Here is a 21,202-nt window from a genome sequence, read left to right as displayed (position 1 = left end):
GACAGATACTAGTGCACCCAACTATATAAAACAGTTACTAATGGACATGAAAAATCAAATCAGCCCTAATACAATTGTACTGGGAGACCTCAATATACTGCACTGCCACAAAAAGACAGATCAACTAGACAAAAAACCAATAATGAAATAGTAGAACTAAATCCAACTTTTGAGCAAATAAGAGTAAGTGGATGCCTAGAGTATCCAACCCACAACATTGGAATATACATTCTTCTCAGGTGCACATAATACAGACCATATACTGGCTCATAGAATATTCTTAAATAAATATAAATAAATTGAATTACCCACACATACTATTAGACCACAGTGCAGTGAAACTGGAAAGCCGTGATAAAGGAAACCACAAGAAAGTCATCCACACATGGAAATCAAATAGCACACTGCTGAACAATCAATGGGTCACAGATGAAATTAAAGAAATAATTTTTAAAGTTTTTACAGTTGAATGGTAATGACAATACAATATTCTGGAACTTATGGGACACAATGAAAGCAGTCTTAAGAGGGAGATTTATACAGTAAATACCCATATCTGGAAAACAGAGCAAGTGCATATAAACAACTTAATGTTCAGCCTCAAACTTCTAGAAAAAGAAGAGCAGGCCAAACTAAAATCTCATATAAGGGAGGAAAATGTAAAGATCAGAGCAGAAACTAACACTGAAGACTAAGAAAAAATACAAAGAATCAATGAATTAAAGAATTGGTTGTTGGGAGCCACCACATTGCTGAGCCACCGCATATAGCGATCATGCGGCCTGTGGTAAAGAGTAAAGCCTGAGTTAGATTACCCCTCCCATCGAGCACGTTAGTTTCCTGCTTACCGCGTAAACAACCCGCTCAATAATATGTTAGCCAATCAGCTTGCCTTGCTTACTTTAACATGATTGGACACTGTATCCGTATATATACTGGTGCCACCCCTGGGGGGAAGTAGAAGCCCGGAAGGAGCCGCGGAGAGCGGACCGGTAGAGGCTTCGGAGCGAAGCCCGGAAGGAGCCGCGGAGAGCGGACCGGTAGAGGCTTCGGAGCGAAGCACGGAAGGAGCCGCGGGGAGCGGACCAGAGGAGGCTTCAGCTGGGAGCGATCCCAGGGCAGGCTGTACGGAGAGAAAATAAAAGAAAAGGTTGTCCACTGCCAGACTTTGTCGTGTGTCCTTCCTGCCGGCCGGGAGCGACATCGACAATTGGTTATTTCAAAGATTAAATAAAATTGAGAAACCCTTGCCAATCTTACAAAAAAAAAAAAAAAAAAAAAAAAAAAACGCAAAGACTCAAATCCATCCAATTAGGAATGGAAATGGTGAGATCACAACAGACCCTGCAGAAATCCAGAAAATCATCTCTACCTAGTTTGAAACCTTGTATTCTAATAAGATGGAAAATATAGAAATTGAAGACGTAATTAAAAACCTACCCACTGCTGAATTCCACAGTAATTTATGAAGACCTAACATGAATTCCTCTCAAAGTCTTTAATAAAGTTGAGGGAGCCAATATTCCCAGATTCATTTTTGAAAGCAAGCAGTGTGTGTTCCTTCATGGCTGAATGCTTTCCCACACTGCCTACATAGACAGGTTTACACCTCAGGGTGATTTGCTGCCTGTTTCATAAACACAATGTGTGGTGAAGGTCTGCTCCCATTATTTACTGATGTAGGGCTTCTCCAGGGAGAATCAGTTCTCTCTCCCTCTTGGCGATCTCTGTGTGTTCCAAGCCTGTATTTGCTGCTTATGTACGTATTGCTCCCCAGTGTGGTTCACTACATGCCACTGACAATTGCCTGTGTGATCTGAAAGCTTTCCCACACTGCTAACATACACAGGCTTTCTCTGCCCTGTAGGTTCTTTCACATTTTTGACAATTATGTCATCTGCTGAAAGCTTTTTCATATTGGTTACAAGCATAGGAGCTTGCCACATTGTCTAGGCAAGACTGTAGTGTGTTCACAGCTTTTTGCATTGCTCACACACATAAGTTTTCTCCCCAGTGTAAGCTCGAATATGGCTGTATGTGCTGACAGCTTTTCCTCGGGTTTACACACACAGGGCTTCTCCTCAGTGTGAATTCTTTCATGGATTAGACACTTACCATGTGTGATGAAAGCTTTCCCTCACTACGTACATACATAGGAATTCTCCCAATTTGAGTGCTTCCAAACCTGCTTTGCTTGTTAAAGCTATGCTTACGTACATTGGGATTCTGCCCACTTTGGATTTTTTAAGATTCGTCACAACCACGTTTTCTGCAGAAAGGCTTCTGACAGTGGTTCCATGCATTGCCATTCTCCCTGGTGTGTACCTGCTCATGCTTCTGACGTACACCAGATGTGTTGAAACATTTCCCACACTTCTTATGAAAGATTTCCTACCAGTGTGATTCCTTTCAAGTATCTAGCATGGCGATTTTCAGCTCAAAGCTCTCCCACATTGTGTACAGATACAGGGTTTCTCTCCAGTGTGAGTACATTCATGGGTTAGACAGCTTGCACTTGTGCTGAAAGATTTACCACACTGCTTACATGAATAGAGTATCTCCTATAGTGAATTCTTTCACGTATCTGATATGTACTACTCATGATGAAGGCTTTCCCACATTGTTTACATAGGGTTTCTCTCCACTGTGCATTTTTCCATGTTCTTTTAGATCATACTTCCTGCTGAAAGCTTCTACAATGAAGACATACATAGGGTTTCTCCCCAGTGTATGTTCATGACTTTAACATACAACGTAACTGCTGAAAGCTTTTTCCCACATTCCTTACACACATAGGGTTTCTCTCCCGCTGAGACCGTTCATGAATTTGCCAACTTGACTTTGTTCGGAAAGCTTTCCCACATTGCTCACATAGATAGGGCTTCTCCCCAGTATGAATCTGTTCATGTGTTTGACAATTACCACGTGTGCAGAGCACACTGACCTCACACATTCGGCTTCTCTCTAGTGTGAGTCCATTCATGTACTTTACATACACTTCTCGAGTTGAAAGCCTTCCCACATTGCTTGCATATATACGGTTTCTCCCCAGTATGAGTCCGTTTATGGATCTGCCAACCTTCTTGACTTCGGAAAGCTTTCTCACACTGAGTGCACACATAGGGTTTCTCCCCAGTGTGAGTCATTTCATGCTTTACCAAACCATTACGGCTGCTGACAGCTTTCCCACATTGCTTACATATGCAAAATTTCTTCCCAGTATGAGTCCACTCATGCATCTGAAAACTATGTTTACTGCAAAAAGTTTTGCCACATTGCTTACATACAAATGGTTTCTCACCAGTGTGAGTCCTTTCATGCAGTTTCCAACCTTTTCTGCTTTTGAAGTGATTCCCACACTGCTTACATACATAGGGTTTCTCCCCAGTGTGACTATGTTCATGACTTTGACATACAATAGGACTGTTGAAAGCTTTCCCACATTCCTTACACACATAGGGTTTCTCTCCTGTGTGAGACCGTTTGTGAATTTGCCAACCTAACTTTGTTCGCAAAACTTTCCCACATTGCTCACATAGATAGGGCTTCACCCCAGTATGAATCTGCTCATGTTTTTGACAATCACTACGTGTGCTGAAAGCTTTACCACACTGACTACACACATGCGGCTTCTCTCCAGTGTGAATCCGTTCGTGTCCTTTGTAGGTACTGCGAGAGCTGAAAGCTTTCCCACACTGCTTACATATGTAGGGTCTCTCCCCAGTGTGAGTCCATTCGTGTACTTTACATATACTTCTCGAGTTGAAAGCCTTCCCACATTGCTTGCATATATACGGTTTCTCCCCAGTATGAGTCCGTTTATGGATCTGCCAACCTTCTCGACTTCGGAAAGCTTTCTCACACTGAGTGCATACATAGGGTTTCTCCCCAGTGTGAGTCTTTTCATGCTTCACCAAAGCACTACGGCTGCTGACAGCTTTCCCACATTGCTTACATACGCAAAGTTTCTTCCCAGTGTGAGTCCACTCATGCATCTGCCAACTATGTTTACTGCAAAAAGTTTTGCCACATTGCTTACATACAAATGGTTTCTCACTAGTGTGAGTCTTTTCGTGTAGTTTCCAACCTTTTTTACTTTTGAAGTGCTTCCCACATTCCTTACATACGTAGGGTTTCTCCCCAGTGTGAATTCCTTCATGTATTTGACATTCAGCACGTGTGCTGAAAGCTTTCCCACATGGCTTACATACATAGGGTTTCTCTCCATTATGCATTTTTTCATGTTTTTGACAAGAATGTTTTGTGGTAAAAGTTTTTCCACAATATTTACATACACAGGTTTTCTCCCCAGTGTGAGTCTGTTCATGAAGTTTACACACACTTTGTGTGCTAAAAGCTTTCTCACTCGGCTCACATGCATGAGACTTCTCCCCAGGGTGAGCTCGTTCACACAAATCCCAGTTATCTTTGTGCCTAAAAAGTTTGTGGCCCTGTTCACATGCAGGTTTCACAGCAGCGTGAGTGCTTTCACCAGCTTGTGAAACACCACTCCTGCTGAAAGCTAATCCACACTGCCTGCGTGAACAAGATTCCTCCCCAGTGTGACGGCTTTTATTACCCAATGAATCGTTAGTGAAGGATTCTCCACAGGGTTTCTGTGCATGAGTCTTTGCTGCAGGACGAGCGGCTCCAGCTGTCAGAATGTCTTGTTGAGAATGAAAGCCTTCTCCCAATGCTCCCCCCGTGCACTTATGCAGTTCCCGGTGATCGTGTGCTCCCCCTGGGGCATCACTGGGTGCGATGACTGATTGGCCATCTGGCTTCTTTGCAATGGGATTCTTCTCAGTGCAAACAGAATTCAACTGTGCAGAGGGTCTACGTTCAAGGGGCTTCTCTCCAGGACTTGTCACTGCATATTTCCGAGGAGAGTGGAGTTCTGTGCAGTCTGTGCCATGTCTGTTGCGGGAAAACTGCTCCTCCTGAAATCCATGCTGTTCAAATGGTCTGAGTGCAGCGGCAGCCACCATGGGCCCATGTGCTGATGAAGGACCCACCAGGGGCCTTCTAGAGGAAACATTTCCACCTGGTTTTACGCCAACAGCTGTCACATGCTCGTGTGCATCTGGAGTCAGAGAGACCATTTTGCCATGCTGCCACAGGAACTGATATCGGCAGGACTGCTCGGCCTCTTCACTTCTGCCAAAGGAGAGTGACAAACAACCAGTTACATTTTGTTCTCTCGCTTAGTAATGATTCCCCATGAGATCTGCTGTGATGCTTCCTAACAACGTATAATCATCGTCTTACTGTATGTTCTGCATAATGGCTTGGCCTGAGATTTCACTGAAAAGGGAACACTCATTTGGGAGTCTGGAATCGAGCTGCATGCAGCACACCCTGGCTTTCACCCTGAGGACATGGGCCACATCTTGCTAAGCCCAGCTCCATGCACTGATGCCCTCTGACACCTTTCCCCCCGTGACCCCATCCCCTGCCCCCCACTCAGCCCCTCAGCCCCTCCAGTGCCTGCCTCTCTCTCTCCACCATCTCTCCTCCACTAACTCCTCCACTCCTGTGCTAGGGTTCCTGTGCCAAATAGAACCTGTCACTTTGAAATTTCTCTGACTTATTTAGGTAAACATTATGGGCTCTGGATCCTTCCATATTTTGGCAAATGTCATCACTTCATTTATTTATGGAAGAACTGTTCAATTATGTGTACATTTCACATGATTTTAAGTGATGGAAATTGAATTAGAGTTTTAGCACTGACACACACACATCAGCATTTCAATTCTTGTTTTGAAACAGAGTCTCAGTAATCTTATTTTGCCCAAGCTGAGCATGAATGCGTCACTTTCCTATTTCACCTTCTTAGAGTACTAGGATTCCAAGCATGCTCCTTTAAGCGCAAGGGATCCCATAATTCCTTAATCAATTTGTCTATGAATTGACACTTAGGTATTATCCAGAGCTTAAGTGTTCTAGATTCTGGTGCTACAAATGGGTATTTCAGCACAATTGTAGTATGCTCACTGTAACACTGTATGGAATATACATAATAGAGGTATGGAAGGATATTGTTACACTTGAGTATGCACGTGTGTGTTCCTGGCAGGCTGAGGCAGGAGGATCACAGCCTGGGCCACTTGGTTAGACTCTGTCTCAAAAACAACCTAAAAGTACAGTTAGATGAAACACAATGTCTATTTTCCCTTTCCTGGGGAATCTCTATACACATTTGCATAGTGTTATAAAACACTGACAATCCCAATAAAACCATGAGGAAGCACGTTCTAATGTTATGGGACAGGAATGGGCTGCGTCTTTGGAGGACTGCAGGAAAACAAATAAATGCGATCAAAACAGTGCTGCTTTTTGGATGTTCAGAACATTCATATTCGCAACTTTAAAACGGTGAATGTGTATGTCATGTATAACTATGTATAATGTGACATGTAACGTGTTTGCTATGACAGGGGCCTTTCAGACACAGGTCTACAGGGCAGGGGATTTATCTCAGCCTCACAAGCACCTGCCTGGAAAGCACAAGGTCATGCATTCTACACTCTGTGCCAAAACAAAATAAAACAGAACACGGGCATATAATTAGAAGTGAATTCTCAGTGTACACACAAAATTTCTTTTGTATCCTTCCGTCCTCAGTGGTGAATGCATTGCCATTTAACTTGTGTATAAACCTAAGAATGGAACACAATTGGTAGTTTTTTTTTAAATTCTAGACATGTCTCTGTTGTGGTTAAGTCTGACTTTGGCCTTAACACGAGGCCTAGTGTGACCTGGAATATGTGGGAATGTTTCTGCTCAGCCTCTTAAGTGCTGGCATTACCAGCAGGTGCTCAATCACCAGGATGTTTGTTTTCTACAATACCTCAACAACATCAGTTATGGCATATTACAAGTACCATCTGCATTTCAGAAATTGGCATATTTCAAATACTCAATCGCAAGATTAGAAATATTGCTGAGGATTTAGCACAGCAGCATAAGCACCTGCCTTGCAAACATGAGGTCGTGAGTTTGATCCCCGGTAACAAGAACCCCAAAAAAAGAGTCTAGAAATACTCATCCACGCACTGCAGAGGGAGAGAACCAGGCCTGACCAAGGGATGACCCCCACCTGGAAGCCATATCGTTTCCATTGTTTTGCTGGGCTGGATTTTATTCTCTTTTGTTTTGCTTAATTCTCACAACCTGAGCAGCTCTTTGAAAGTTAGCAAGACACATCATGGTAGCCATTTTGGACTTCTTACTGGATTGTTTTGAAGTGCTTTATTGCATTCATTGCTTTCCTTTTATTGTTTCTATTCTATTCCATTCTGTTTGATTTTTATTCTGTCCAAAAGGATCTTAAGCTATTCTGAAAACAACAATAGGTATTATGGTAACTATTGTTTGGTCTTCTAAGATTTTGAAATCCTGTATCCCTTATGGTGGTTTATTTTTATTGGTTTTACTCTTGTATTTTCCTTGGTTTTATCCTCTTTAAAATAAAAAAAATAGTTTTGACTGAATTGTCCCAAATCATGAAAGAAAACAACTTCCAACCCAGAAAATATGTACCCTGCAAAACTATGTTTCAAAATTGATGAAAAAATAAGATACTTCCATTATAAAGTACAACTGAAGGGATTCATAACCACAAAACCAACCTTACAGAGTGTTAAAGAATGTTCTAGAGAAAGACAACGATGACTGTGGTTCCAGGAACAGCAGCAGAGGAGGATCACCAAACGAGACAGGCAACTGAATGAAGTGGAAAGTGCAGGGCCAACAGCAGGAGGAGAGCAGGGCAGAGAGAAACCAGTGCATGCTGGCTGTAACCATTAATGTAGATGGCCTCAGGTCAGGATTAAAAAGAAACCCAGGGAAAGTGGATCAAGAGACAACATCTATTGATAGACTGTTTACAAGAAACACATTTAACCAGAAAGGAAACTCACAAACTGAAAATCAAAGGAGAGTAAATAATTGTTCCATGTGACAGAAGACCAGAAAAAACCAAGAGTAACTTGCCCATCAACCACAAAATGGATAAGAAAGATATGGTATTTCCATGCAGTGGAAAACTACCCAGCTATCAAGCAGGATAATCTGAAGGCTCTTGTAGGTAATAATGGTTGTTTTCCTATCATCCAGTTTTGAAGTCTTAGGATACTTTAATTCATTTGTTTAATTGGTTTTATTGTTTTGTTTGATTTTAGTATGCGTGAAGGTATAAACAGCTATTTTTTATTTTAAAGAGAATAAAACATGAGAACACAGCAAAGACAATCAGAACGAAACAATGCAAGCAACACAGCACTTCACAAAGAGACAAACAGGTATCAACAGTAGCTACCATAGTCTCTCTTTTCTTTGAAATAATTGAGCATACCTTCATACACAATCATATCACACATAACAAAACAGCATAAAACCATTGAAGACAATGAAACCATTACAGGATATTCAAAACCAAGTAACAGAAAATGACAATGCTACAATAATATCTCATTTTCCTTAGAATTTTGTTTATACTATCACACATTAAAATCCAATAAGACACAACATGGTAGACCAATGGAAACATAAGAACACAAGCATGGTAGGACTTCAAAGCAAGATGGTATTAAATCAGCAATGTCAGCCATGTCTTGTTTTCTTTAAAGTATGGGTTCATACGATCACGCATAATAAAATCAAACAAAACAGAATAAAACCATTCCAACCAATGAATGAAAACATTATAAGGCTTCAAAGCAATATTATGGGGAACCATGAGTATCACAAAATCTTATGTACTCTTACCATTTCTTATACTAGGGAGCTTACATGGTACTGATACATGTGAGTTTGATTTATTTCACTTACGACTATGGTCTCAAGTTGCTTCCATTTATTTACAAATATCTCAGTGTGATCATGCTTTAGAGTTGAGTAGTACTCCATTGTATAAAAATACCACAACATTTTTTTCCATTCTTCAGTTGATGGACACTTAGGTTGTTTCCAAGATCTGGCTATTATAAATTGTGCGGCTATAAACATGGATGCACATATATCACTGTGGTATCATGTTTTCAGTTCTTCTGTGACTATGCCTAGAAGGGGAATAGCTGGGTCAAATGGGACTTTCAATCCCAGCTTTTTGAGCAATCTCCAGATTGACCTCCACAGTGGTTGCACCAGTCTACAATCCTACTAAAAGTGCAGAAGAGTTCTTTTTTCCCCACAGCCTCTCCAGCATTTGTTGTTGGTATTTTTCTTGATCCTGGCCATTCTTTCAGGAATGGGATGAAATCTCAGTGTGGTTTTAATTTGCATTTCTCTAATGAGTAATGATGACGAACATTTTTTCATGTATTTATTTGCCATTTGTATTTCTTCATCTGAGAACTGTGTATTCATCTTAGATGCCCATTTTTGGATTGAGTCTTTGAATTTCAGGGGTCTGATTATTTTTAATTCTTTATATGTTCTAGAGAGAAGTCCTTTGTTAGAGTACAGTTCACTAGATTTTTTCCCCAATTTTTGGGTTTTCTTTTTACTATGCTGGAGATTTCTTTTAACATGCAGAAACTCTTTAATAAGACATGATCCCAGTTATTGATTCTGGGAAGTATTTCGCATACAGTTTGATTGTTATTCATCAATTTTCTACCTACCCCTATGTCTTCAAGATTTTTACCTACTTTGTCTTCTAACAGATTTAGTGTTTGTTTTAATATGTAGATCTTTGATCCATTTAGACTTTAGTTTAGTACATGGCACTAGGCATGGATCTAGTTTTAGTTTTCGGCATATGGAGTGCCAATTTTTCTAGCACCATCTATTAAAGAGACTATCTTTTTTCCAGCGGACATGTTTGGCCCTTTTATCAAACATAAGGTAGCTGAGTGTGCTTGTAGTTGTGGTTGTATCTTCTAATCTATTCCATTTATTTTTACGTCTGTTTTTATTCCAGTACCATGTTGATTTTATTACAGTAGCTTTGTAGTGTAACTTCAAGTCAGGGATTGTGATGCCTCCTGCCTTGCCTTTGTTGTTTAGAATTGCCTTTGCTATTCTGGGTTTCATCTGGTTCTAGATCAATTTTAGGAATGATTCCTCTAGATCTATGAGATGTTAGTGGTATTTTGATGGAGATTGCATAAATCTGTATAATAATTTTGGGAGAATAGCCATTTTCACAATATTTATTCTTCCTATCCATGAACAAGGGATGTCTTTCCATTTTCTGAGGTCCTTTTCAATTTCTTTTTTCAGGGTACTATAATTTCTCCTGAAGAGATCTTTTACTTCTTTTGTTAGATTGAGTCTCAAGAAATTCAGTTTTTTGGATGCTATTGTGAAGGGTGGGCTTCTCCTAGTTCCCTCAGTGATTTTGTTAGTGTATGGGAATGCTATTGATTTTTGAGTGTTGACTTTGTATCCAGCTACTTTACTAAATTTATTTATTTCATCTAGGATTTTTCAATGGAGTTTTGAGAGTCTTCTATGCAGAATATCATGTCATTTTCAAATAATGATAACTTAACTTCTTTTCCTATCCTTACTCCTTTTATTTCTCTCTCATCTAATTGCTAGTGTTTCTAGCCTATGTTGAATAGGAGTGGTGGTAATAGACATCTTTGTCTTGTGCCTGATTTTAGGTAAAGGCTTTCAGTTTTTGGCCATTTAATATGATGCTGGCTGTTGGTTTGTCATAGATGAACTTTAACACATTGAGGTAAAGACCACCTATTCCAATTCTCTGTAAGGTTCTTATGCATTAGTGTTCAAAGTTTTTTCTGCATCTATATAAATGATCATGTGATTATTTTTGACTCTACTGATATGGTGGATTATATTTATTGATTTATGTATGTTGAACCATCCCTGCATTCAGGGATGAATCTCACTTGGTTGTGTATAATCTTCTTGATGAACTGCTGCATTCTGATTGCCAATATTTTATTGAGAATTTTGCATCTAAGTTCATTAGGGAAATTGGCCTGTAGTTCTCTTTTTCAGTTGAGTCTCTCTCAGGTTTTGGTACTAGAGCAGTATTTGCTTCCAGGAATAAGAAAGAATTGCTTCCCTTTCAATTTCATTGAAGAGTTTGAGAATTGTCAGCATTAAGTCTTTTTGAATTTATTGTAGAATTGTGCAGCGAATCCATCTGGGCCTGGGCTCTTCTTCATTATTAAGGATTTAATTACACTTTCAATTTCATTACTAGAAATTGGGTTATTCAGCACTTCTCATCTTCTTGACCCAGCTTTGGTATTTCATACGTTTCTAGGAATCTGTATATTTCTTCAGTGTCCTCAAACCTCTGAGAGTAGAGGTTTTCAAAATAGGTATTGCTGATCTTCTGTATTTCCACAGGGTCTGCAGTGATTTCACCCTTTTCATTCCTTGTTGCATTCAGTTGAGTTTTATCTTTCCTTTTCAAAATAAGGTTAGCTAGGGGCTTATTAATTTTATCAAATCTTACAAAGAGTCAACTCTTTGATTCATTGAATCTTTGTATTATTTTCTTAGTCTCTGTTGCATTGATATCTGCCGTGATCTTTATTAATTTCCTCCCTTCTTTTGGCTTTGGGCTTGACTTGCTCTTCTTTTTCTAGATGCTTGATGTGTAGCATCAGGTGGTCTATTTCTGTTTGTTGTTTTCCGGATGTGGGAATTTACTGTAGGAAATGTTCCTCTGAGCATTACTTTCATTGCATACCACAGATTCTGGTAAGTTGTATCTGTATTTCAATTTGCTTGTAAATATTTTTTTTTAGTTTGTAAGTATTGTTTAAATTCTTCTTTAATTTCCTCTGTAACCCACTGATTGCTCAGGAGTATATTATTCAATTTCCATGTGTTTGTGGGTTTTTTGCAGTTTATCACTAATTTCTAGTTTCATGACACTATGATCTGATAACATGCATGAGATAATTACAATTCTTTTGCATTTACCTAAGTATGTTCTGTGGACTATTACATAGTCTATTTTAGAGAATGCCTCATGCACTGGTGAGAAGAATGTACATTCTCATGTTTTTGGTGGAACACTTTGTAAACGTCTATCAAGTCCATTTATTCACAGGTGTGATTCATTTCTGTTGTTTGCTGATTCTCAGTCTGGTTGATCTCTACCTTTGTGTTAAGGTCTCCTGTTATAATTGTGTTATTGCTATTTGATTTTTTATTTATATCAATACTTGTTCTGTAGGGGCTGGGGATTTAGCTCAGCGGCATAAGCACCTGCCTTGCAAGCAGGCGGTCGTGAGTTCGATCCCTGGTACCGATAAAAATGAAAAAGACAAAAAAAAAAAAAAAAAAAAAAATACTTGTTCTGTATAGTTGGGTGCTCCTGAATTTGGTGCATATATATTTAAGATTGTTATCTCTTCCTCTTGAAGTTTTCCCCTAACTGGTAGGTAGTGACCTTCCCTATCTCTTTTAATCACTGTCAGTTTGAAGTTCACATTGTCTGCAAACAGAATAGCTACCCCTACTATTTGGGAGAGGGGAGGAGGTTCTTGTTGCATGAAGTATTGTTTTCCATCTTTTGACTTTTAGTCTATGAGTTTCCCTTTGGGTTAGATGGGTTTCTGGTAGACAGCATATAGTTGGTTGTTGTTTCTTGACCATTCTGCAGTTTGCTTCTTTTAATTGGTGAATTGAGACCATTTACGTTAATGATTATAACTGTTATATGTTGGGGTTTTTTTGATGTTATCTCTCTGTTGTTGCTTCTTTACCATTCCATTCTGTTTAGTTGTCTTCTTGCTTTTTTTCCTATGTCTATTTAGAATGTCTGTCAGTATTCTTTGCCTGGTTGGTTTAGTGATCATATAATTTTTCAGCTGTTCTTTGCATGGAAGTGTCTTATTTCTCCATCCCTTTTGAAGGACAGTTTTGCAAGGTACATCAGTCCAGTTGGAAGTCATTTTCCTTTCAGATCTGAAATACTCCACTCCATGCTCTTTTTGACTTCATTGTTTGTGTTGAGAAGTCTGCTGTGGTTCTGATAGGTTTTCCTTTACAGGTGATCTGTCTCTTCTAATGGCATTTAATATTCTGTTCTCATGTTGGACTTCTGGGATGTTGATTATTATATGTCTGGATATAGTTTTATTTTGGCTATGGCTATTTGGAGTTCTATGTGCTTCACTGATCCATATGTCAGTTTCCATTCTCATGTTTGGGAAATTTTCAGCTATTACTTCTATAAATAGCCTCTTGATATAATTTGTGTTGTTCTCTTTTTCATTTATTTCTGTCAATTTCATGTTTTTCTTTGCATCATCTTGCAGCTTAAACAGCTATTTTGAACAAAATGAGACATTGTGGTAGCCATTGCTGATTTCCTAGCATGTTTCGAAATCGTATAATGCTTTTATTCTTTTGTTTTGATAGGTTCTATACTGTTGCGTTTTATTTGAATGTATTATGTATAATAATATGCACTACTGTTTCAAAGAAAATGAGATATATTAACCATTGTTCATTTCCTATTATCTGGTTGTAAAGTCCTGTAATGCTTTCACCCTTTTGATTGGTTTTACAGTATTTTGTTATGTTTGCTATTTTTGTGCGTGAAGATATAGGCAACTATTTCAAAGAAAACAAGAGACATTATGGTAGCCATTGTTGGTATCCTGTTGTCTTGATTTGAAATCAAGTGTTGTTAGCATCATTCTGTTTTGCTTTGTTTTGTTCTCTTTAAAATAAAAAAAGATTAGAAATATTCAATGGGTATATGTCTATTGAGAAATTGTGAAGGAGTAAAAAAAATTTAAACATAGCCTTGCTTATGAAATTTTCACAGGCTTCATATTCTGACACTTGAAAACTTTCTTTTTTTGGTACAAATTACCTTAGATGTTTCCTGCAATTTCTGCAATCATCTTCAATTTGCTGGTCAATTGAGGTCCTTCCTAAAATGTGGAAACAGAAACATAATGCTGAAAATCACTGGATTCTAGGTAGTTTCCCATTATAATGTGAACATGCCTGGAAAATGCATCATAACATTTTCATTTTCCCATTAAGGAAACTGAACTTAGGAGCAGGACACAATGCTCACTAATTGAATAAATGAGAAAACAGCATCTTCCTTACCTACGGCAACCAGGTTCCTGAAGGTTTCCAGCATCACAGCTCTGTAGAGCTTCTTCTGGGAAGGATCCAGCAAAGCCCACTCCTCCCTGGTGAAGTTCACAGCCACATCCTCGAAGGTCACCGCCCCCTGCATCATCAGATATGGATTTCCAGGAAAAAGAGTAAGGTTCACAGCATAAATCAGCTCAGCTTTGCTCATCAACAACCCACATGGGGCTGAGGTTCCCCACTTTCTTCACACTTGGTCCCCACTGATTCTCCTTTCAGAGGAACTCATCACATGGGACCTTTAAGGCTACCCTGGAGTTCGGTGCTGAGCCACAGTGAGATGGGAACATTGCTTCTCCTGCTGGTCACACCCAGGTTTGCTGTACAAGCCAACTAAAGCATGGGGCATAGAAGGAGCTTACAGTTTAGAATCCAAGCCAAAAAACAAGTAGAAAGCTATCTGAAGAGTTGCTCTTAGGGTCAAAGAAAGTACCCATTTTCTCAACTTGCTATTTAGGAAACTGCTTCCTTCCCTCTCTCATTCTATTTAGAATCATTCTGAAAGTTCAGGGTGGGTTCATAGATAAGGGCTTAATTAGCCACTAAGGAAAAGTTATGCATCATAATTTGGAAAGCTGATGCAAACAATTACGCTTTCTATTGGAGAAAGCCTAAGAAGTGTGAAATTAGATTATGTAAGACATGTTATCCTGACAGGAGCTTAAGGCAGAGAAATGGGGGAATGAACATGATAAAATGTGTAGGAAATGTACTGGTCAACAGGACACTGTATACTAAAGAGGCACTAGTAATGAACGGAAAGATGGAAGAAACAATCTTCTCAGTACCCAATACACCTGCAAATGTGACACCTTCTTCAAGGTTCAGAGTTTCAGAATCCACTCTGAAGAACTCTTCTGCATCAGTAGAGAGAATAACAGTACTGACAAGGAAGAGTCTTCAGTGGGTTCATATGCGAATGGAAAATGTCTCAGTTGCTTTTCTCTCAGAGCTGAGTCAGCTCCTAAAGTTAAAGGAGGAATGGGTTGTTTTGTAGAGATTCCAGTGCAAGCTAGGCTGCAAGGTGTGGGAGACAAGTTGAATGACTCCCCTGAAGTAGAAAATATCAGCGAGAATAAAAGTATAGTTGTACACAACCCTTACTGCAGTTACACATTTGTGTCCTAGGTCACTGCTATGTTTTGATTGTTCCCTCCAAAAGTCTTGTTGAAATTTAACTGCCATGGTAGCAATGTCATGAGGTGATTAGGTCCTGTGGGCTCTGTCTGGGAGGACAATTTGAGTGACTCCACTTGAGGACAGAACAATTGTTGCAACTTAGATTATATCCAGACTTACTTTTTTTCTAATGACATGTACAGAGCTGACTATGGTCTTTCCTTCTCTCTTTAACTGGCTCTAAGCATTGCAAATGAGGCTAACAGAGCTACTGGGTATGTCATCTCTTAGGACATTAGACAGTCTTCTGTTTCCCTGCATAGTGCTCTCTATAAAATATATGGGCACAGTGGGACGGTAGAGCCATCAGCTCCAGGAATGCCAACTGGGTATGAGCCTCAAGGCAAAGAGATTACAATTCCCCACAGCAAAAAACTTCACACGTCAGACACTGAGGCAACCGCCTGCAAAATCAATTCAGCTGATATCTTAATTATATTATACAAATTGATCCTTCTGCATATCTTCATCAGTGTATTTTGCAGAGAAGCATTTCTCACTACCTGGCTGGCCACCTTAATTTATTCAGGCAGATCCCACCACCCTCACTGTCACTCATCCTCAAACCACCCTTTCTGTACAAGATAATAAATTCTGGGAGAGGCCTAGGTTCAGGGCTTTGTCCACACATTCTCATGGGGGTTGAGCTTAGGACCCCTGGGGTGCACTGAACATTGCATATTCTTGCCATGGGTTACATTAGAGGTGGTAGATTAAAATTAAGTTACTAGAATTCCAATAACATCTCAATGGTATTACAAATGTAACATTTTGGACTGCAGGGAAGACAGGAAAAGAAATTACGATACTTTGATTTCCACCCTCTATATCTGGGATTAGAATAGCAGGGTTGGCTGATACGGCAGAGGACCATAGCAGAGGAGAATCAGCCCATGAGAGTCAGATGGCAGTAACAGCGGAACCTGCACGCAGTAAGTGACAACAAGAGTTTTCTGCCCTTGCATTTCATCCACGAGAGTAGCACACACCGTGTACCACACCGTGATCCTAGTACCACACCGTGAATGGAATCGCAGCTTCATGTGTAGCTCTTCCCTTGGCTGAAAAGCCCCTCCTCTGAGCACAGGAGGCTTTGGGGAGACGCAGGCAAAGCCACCAAGCAGCACTGATTCATGAGAGAGCTCCTGGGGTACAAAGCAGCACATATGGAAAGTGTTTCAAATAGCAGGCAGGGAGACACGTAGTTGAGCCCAGATGTTTGTGCCTAGATGTCTCCCCGAACACTCAAGCAGTTCTGGGGAGGGTTCCCGCATGTGGATTGATTCGTGGTTCACTATGGTGCTACGGTTGTGAATGTTACAACCACTTTTTGATAGGTAGCCTGAATAAAACATAAAAGAGGGAAAATGTCTTGTTCTCCCTCCATTTTTTCTGTTGTTGCTTTTGCTGTCTTCTGCTGACACGAGATGTTTCCCCTCTGCCACGCCATCCTGCCTCGGAGCTATAAGATTATGGAATGAAATCTCCACAGTGAGCTAAACAAACCTTTCCTTCTTTAAATTTGGGCATCAGGTATTTGGCCATCAGGTATTTTGCATCAACAATGACAAACGAATACTTTACAGATAGTCTTCATACACCATGTATGATAATTAAATTACCTCTTTTAAAAGCAAAAATAAACTTTTTCACTTTGAGAATTCACAGGGAAATATCTTTTGAAAGTGGAAAAAAAGTGTTTCACAGAACAATCTCATGAAGCTATCAAAATTAGAGGAACAGAAAATGACATAAATCCTGAGATGTCAAAGAATAAAGCAAATATATATATATATGCAATATAGGCAAAAAGAGTTTGTATATGAAGTAAAAACTGAACTCATATGAAATCAGAGTGAAACATATATTCCTCAAGAGAAAGCACCACTTAGCAAACAGGGCCCATGAGCTCGCCTGAGGAACAGGCAGGGAAGTGGGGTGTGGGAGGACACACTGACGCTCACCTACGGGGATGGAGGGTCACACGGCACCGTGCACACGCACAGCCGCCACCTTGGCATGTTCCACAGTCCACACACCACTGAGTTCATTCCAGTTCCAGAAAGTGCAATGTGTTTCTGGACAGAAATGTGATTCCCTTCATGTCCTTGAAGAAGTAAATTTACAGAAAGTTCCACCACCTGGCCACTAGAATTGAAAAGAAACCACTTTGGCCTGACACAAAAATTGGCCCGTACAAAAGAATTAGAGGAAAACACACAGAATGCTTTTCCCTGTAGTTTCTACAGAACTCACGGATTCAGTATTTCACTCAAAATGTCACTAAAAAGCATGACAAGGCCAGAGAAATATCTTAACAGCATAACACCAGCTTAGCAGGTGCAAGGTTGGGACTTTGATTCCTGGTACCAAAAAAAACAGAAAGCAGCAACCAAGTGTCAGCTGGCCACCTTCCTCCCGAGCAGTGCTGAGCTGTCCACCTTCCCCCTGGGCAGTGGTCAGCTGTCCACCTTCCCCCTGGGCAGTGGTCGGCTGTCCACCTTCCCCCTGGGCAGTGGTCGGCTGTCCACCTTCCCTCTGGGCAGTGGTCGGCTGTCCACCTTCCCTCTGGGCAGTGGTCGGCTGTCCACCTTCCCACTGAGCAGTGGTCAGCAGTCCACCTGCCCCCTGAGCAGTGGTCAGCTGTCCACCTTCCCCCTGGGCAGTGGTCGGCTGTCCACCTTCCCCCTGGCAGTGGTCAGCTGTCCACCTTCCCTCTGGGCAGTGCTCCCTCCCTCATCTGCCCAATGGTACAGGGTCACTGTCTGCTCTGTGCCCAGTGATGGACACGACCCCTCCATTTTTAGGAGCTACTGAAGCCCACAGCTTAGCTGACCCTTGCTGTCCCTCTGTACCAAATGCTAAGCACCTTAGAGGTTCCTCTCTTTCAGAGGCAGAACCGCCTGCGAGTCTCACGAGGCTGAACGCAGTGCTCACGTTAAACTACCCGCGTGAGGCAGTGACCATCCACCATGGTGGCACTGGACGTACACAGTAGGGACATGGCCTGGCTGTTCTCAGGGCCTGCACAGCACAGGAGCCATGAGCACACTCATCGCCTGCTGCAGGGCCGTGTGTGGGGGTTACAGCCCCAGAGCTTCTGAGTCCCTTTAAATCTCTGAGGAAGGAATGAAACAATTGAAGAGGAAGGCGGAGGCGGTGACACAGCCCTGCAGGCTGGCCCTCAGGAGGCTGAGGCAGGGGGACTGTTGCGAGTTTCAGACAAGCTGGGTACAAAGTGAGCTCAAAAAGACAAGGTGTGAGTGCTGCTGTGATGGAAAAGCCACACAGGATCAAACTGCATGCGGGGCTTTCTAAGCACTGAGACCCACTACTCAACACCTAAAATTTAACAGTTAAAGGACAGCCAAATCCTCATAAGGTCTGACACAGAGTCAGTGTCACTAAAGTTAACATGAATTGTGAAGTGTGGCAGACACCATGGAGTTGCACTCAGACTCACACAAGACAGCATGACCAAGTTTCAGTGTTGTGAAAAGGCTGTAAAGGATCACAAGTGCATGAGTTCCTGTGTGAACACGCACTGAGGCCCAGACACAACAATGGTGATTTAAAGGAGGAAGCAGGATTTGGGGTCACTGTTTGCAGAGGTTTCAGCCATATTGGCTGACTCCAAGGCAGGGTGCCCAGCACCCGGGAGCGTGCTCATGGCAGGCATGGAGAGCAGGGGGCCATCAAAGCACGAGGAATGATACACAGGCGCCCTCTGAGGCCACAGCACAGTGACCCACCTCCTCCCACCAGGCTTTTCCCCCGACTCACACCCAGTTGTAAACCATGGGAGGATGAATGCAGTACGCAGCCACGATCCAGTCACCCCAAATCCCCATCCATACGTGCATGACTCTTGGGGAGAATATTTACATTTAAGCGCAGCACTCGCACCTCACAACAGAGCCGGAGCTAGTCACAGGCCCAGGGCCAGCACACGCTCTGCAACATGGGGCACGAAAAGGCACACGGTGTCCTGATTCCGTAACCGTGATAAAGGCTGAGTGTAGCAAAGCCTGAAGAACACGTGGTCAGCTTGTGTCACACACAGCACACAGCAGTGGAGGCACAGCGGGGAAGTAAGTTTTAGTTATCACACCGAGCATAATTTGAGAGCTGGAGAAAGCAGACAGCAGGTGCAGGGCTGTGTGTGGCGGGCGCTCACGGCAGACAGCACCCGCACTAGCAGATTCCCCAGCGTGAGCAGGTGCAGCTCAAGGAGCCTGGCAGGAGCTGCCACACGCAGGCTAAGGAGCCAAAGAGGACGCACTGAGGTCAGGTGTGAAGAGGGCAGGGCTGACGGGGCACCACTCACCCACAGGGTCCCTGCTTCTACCTGCCAACTGCTGCTGGGCAGGACCTCGGAGCCCCGCCCTGTCTCCACCCTGTGAGCACAAGGCAGTTTAGCCACAAAGTCACCTGTGGCATTGTGACTATATTGCCTTTAAAAGGGACACATAGGAAAGGAGAAGAGCAATAAATACCAAGCCTCAAAAGATCAGCTGATACACTGTGCTTTCCAGGTTAGCTGGGATGACACAGAAACCACTGTCCCCATCTGAATGACAAACATGCCAGCAAATTTACAACCACAATCCTTCAAGATTACACATACCCAGAAGCAAGCCGGAAAAAGAGGACGCAGACTGGCAGGAGCGAAATTTCCTCTGACTGCTGACCAGGAGCAGAAGGGAGCAGTGCAGAGCCAGTGCCCTGATGAACGCGAGTGTGGGAGTCTGAGAGGGAAACTCCCTGGGGCCGCTTCATAGGGTCTAAAAGTCACTCAGTTTCCCCATTTGGAACACTGCAGTATTTTGACAGTATCAGAAAAAAATCGTTTCATTTTTCTGAGACTAAGTTGGGGGAAAAACACAGCATTTGGAAATTCTGGTGTTTCAGTAAGTTCTGACTGACAAAGGCACCTCTGCAATGCCTGAACCCCTGGGACTTTTCTATGCACAAAGGCATTGCCAGAAGTGAAGCACCCCACTCCAGAGACTGCAATCTTCCACCCTAAAGCTTGACAATGGATATTTACCTCATGATACTAATCGGATGTTCACCCATGAACAATATACACTGCAAGGAAATGATAGGGCAATTGTGGTCAGGATTGAATCAAGTAAATTAACCAAAAGAGATCTGAAAATAGGCAGTGGACAATTGTAGAGACAGTCTGGCATGTATCTCAGTTATGCAAAAAGTGGTGGACTCAGCTAGAGAGCAAAAACCTTAATGCAAGAAAACAGTATTGGCACAAACCACCATTAAAGATTTAGACCTTATCAAAAGACAACACAGAAGTTGTTCACATGCAAAGAATAAGTGAAATGAGTGTTGCCAGGCGTTATTGTTACGTCATGAAATTAAGTTTAAGTGCACGCGTCAGCAATCCTGACAGTTAGAGCTACTGATCAGGACCATGAGTGATCTGAACTGGGCACAGGAGCCAGGTCTGAATCTGAAACAACAGTGCATTAGTAAGAGGGGTTTAGATTAGGGTAAGCACACGGGACTCCCACTGCAGACTCTGACAACACGGGGATGTAATTCTCCTGAACACCTCAGGAGATCCCAGAAACACAACCACGTAAAATGCAATGGAGCCAGGATTGAGCTCAGGGGCAAAAGCACCCACCTGCAAGGTAGGGACTCAGTTCGGTCCCCACTTCCCTCCTGCTCCCCTCGGCTCCTCCCCATGTAAAATCCCCTCTACTCCATTCCATTCTCAGCCTGCAGCCCTCACTCTGGGGATTTTCCTGACTGAGTACTTATGTCAGAGTCCTCCTCACACAACCTCTCAGTTTTAAATCGCCCTGCAGAAACAGTACAGGACGACAGCAGTGACCTGAGGGTGACAGCTTGTCCTTCGCTCTGCTGCCAGTGTCACACGCCC

General features: G+C 42.0%; 2 protein-coding genes across 5 annotated transcripts in view; both read right to left on the bottom strand.

Moving 5' to 3' along the window:
• The window catches only part of LOC106025945 (zinc finger protein 14-like), a 431,103-nt gene that overhangs the window by 19,496 nt on the left and 390,405 nt on the right, over positions 1-21,202 (bottom strand). The gene's annotated exons all lie outside the window — the stretch shown is intronic.
• Positions 1,448-21,202, bottom strand: part of LOC101787477 (oocyte zinc finger protein XlCOF6-like) — a 502,509-nt gene continuing 482,754 nt past the window's right edge. For both annotated transcript variants that reach the window (XM_063243065.1, XM_023561906.2), the window contains exons 2-4: positions 14,068-14,194; positions 13,823-13,883; positions 1,448-5,157 (exon numbers count right to left, since the gene is read on the bottom strand). In XM_063243065.1, the coding sequence (XP_063099135.1) occupies positions 2,946-5,157; positions 13,823-13,883; positions 14,068-14,194 (2,400 nt within the window). In that variant the 3' untranslated portion in view covers positions 1,448-2,945. The remainder of the gene's footprint in view (positions 5,158-13,822; positions 13,884-14,067; positions 14,195-21,202) is intronic.

Source organism: Cavia porcellus, unplaced genomic scaffold, assembly GCF_034190915.1.
Source record: "Cavia porcellus strain 051 isolate PalLab524CR breed Dunkin Hartley unplaced genomic scaffold, mCavPor4.1 scaffold_33, whole genome shotgun sequence".
Classification (NCBI taxonomy): domain Eukaryota; kingdom Metazoa; phylum Chordata; class Mammalia; order Rodentia; family Caviidae; genus Cavia; species Cavia porcellus.
This window is presented reverse-complemented; position numbering and strand designations above follow the sequence as displayed.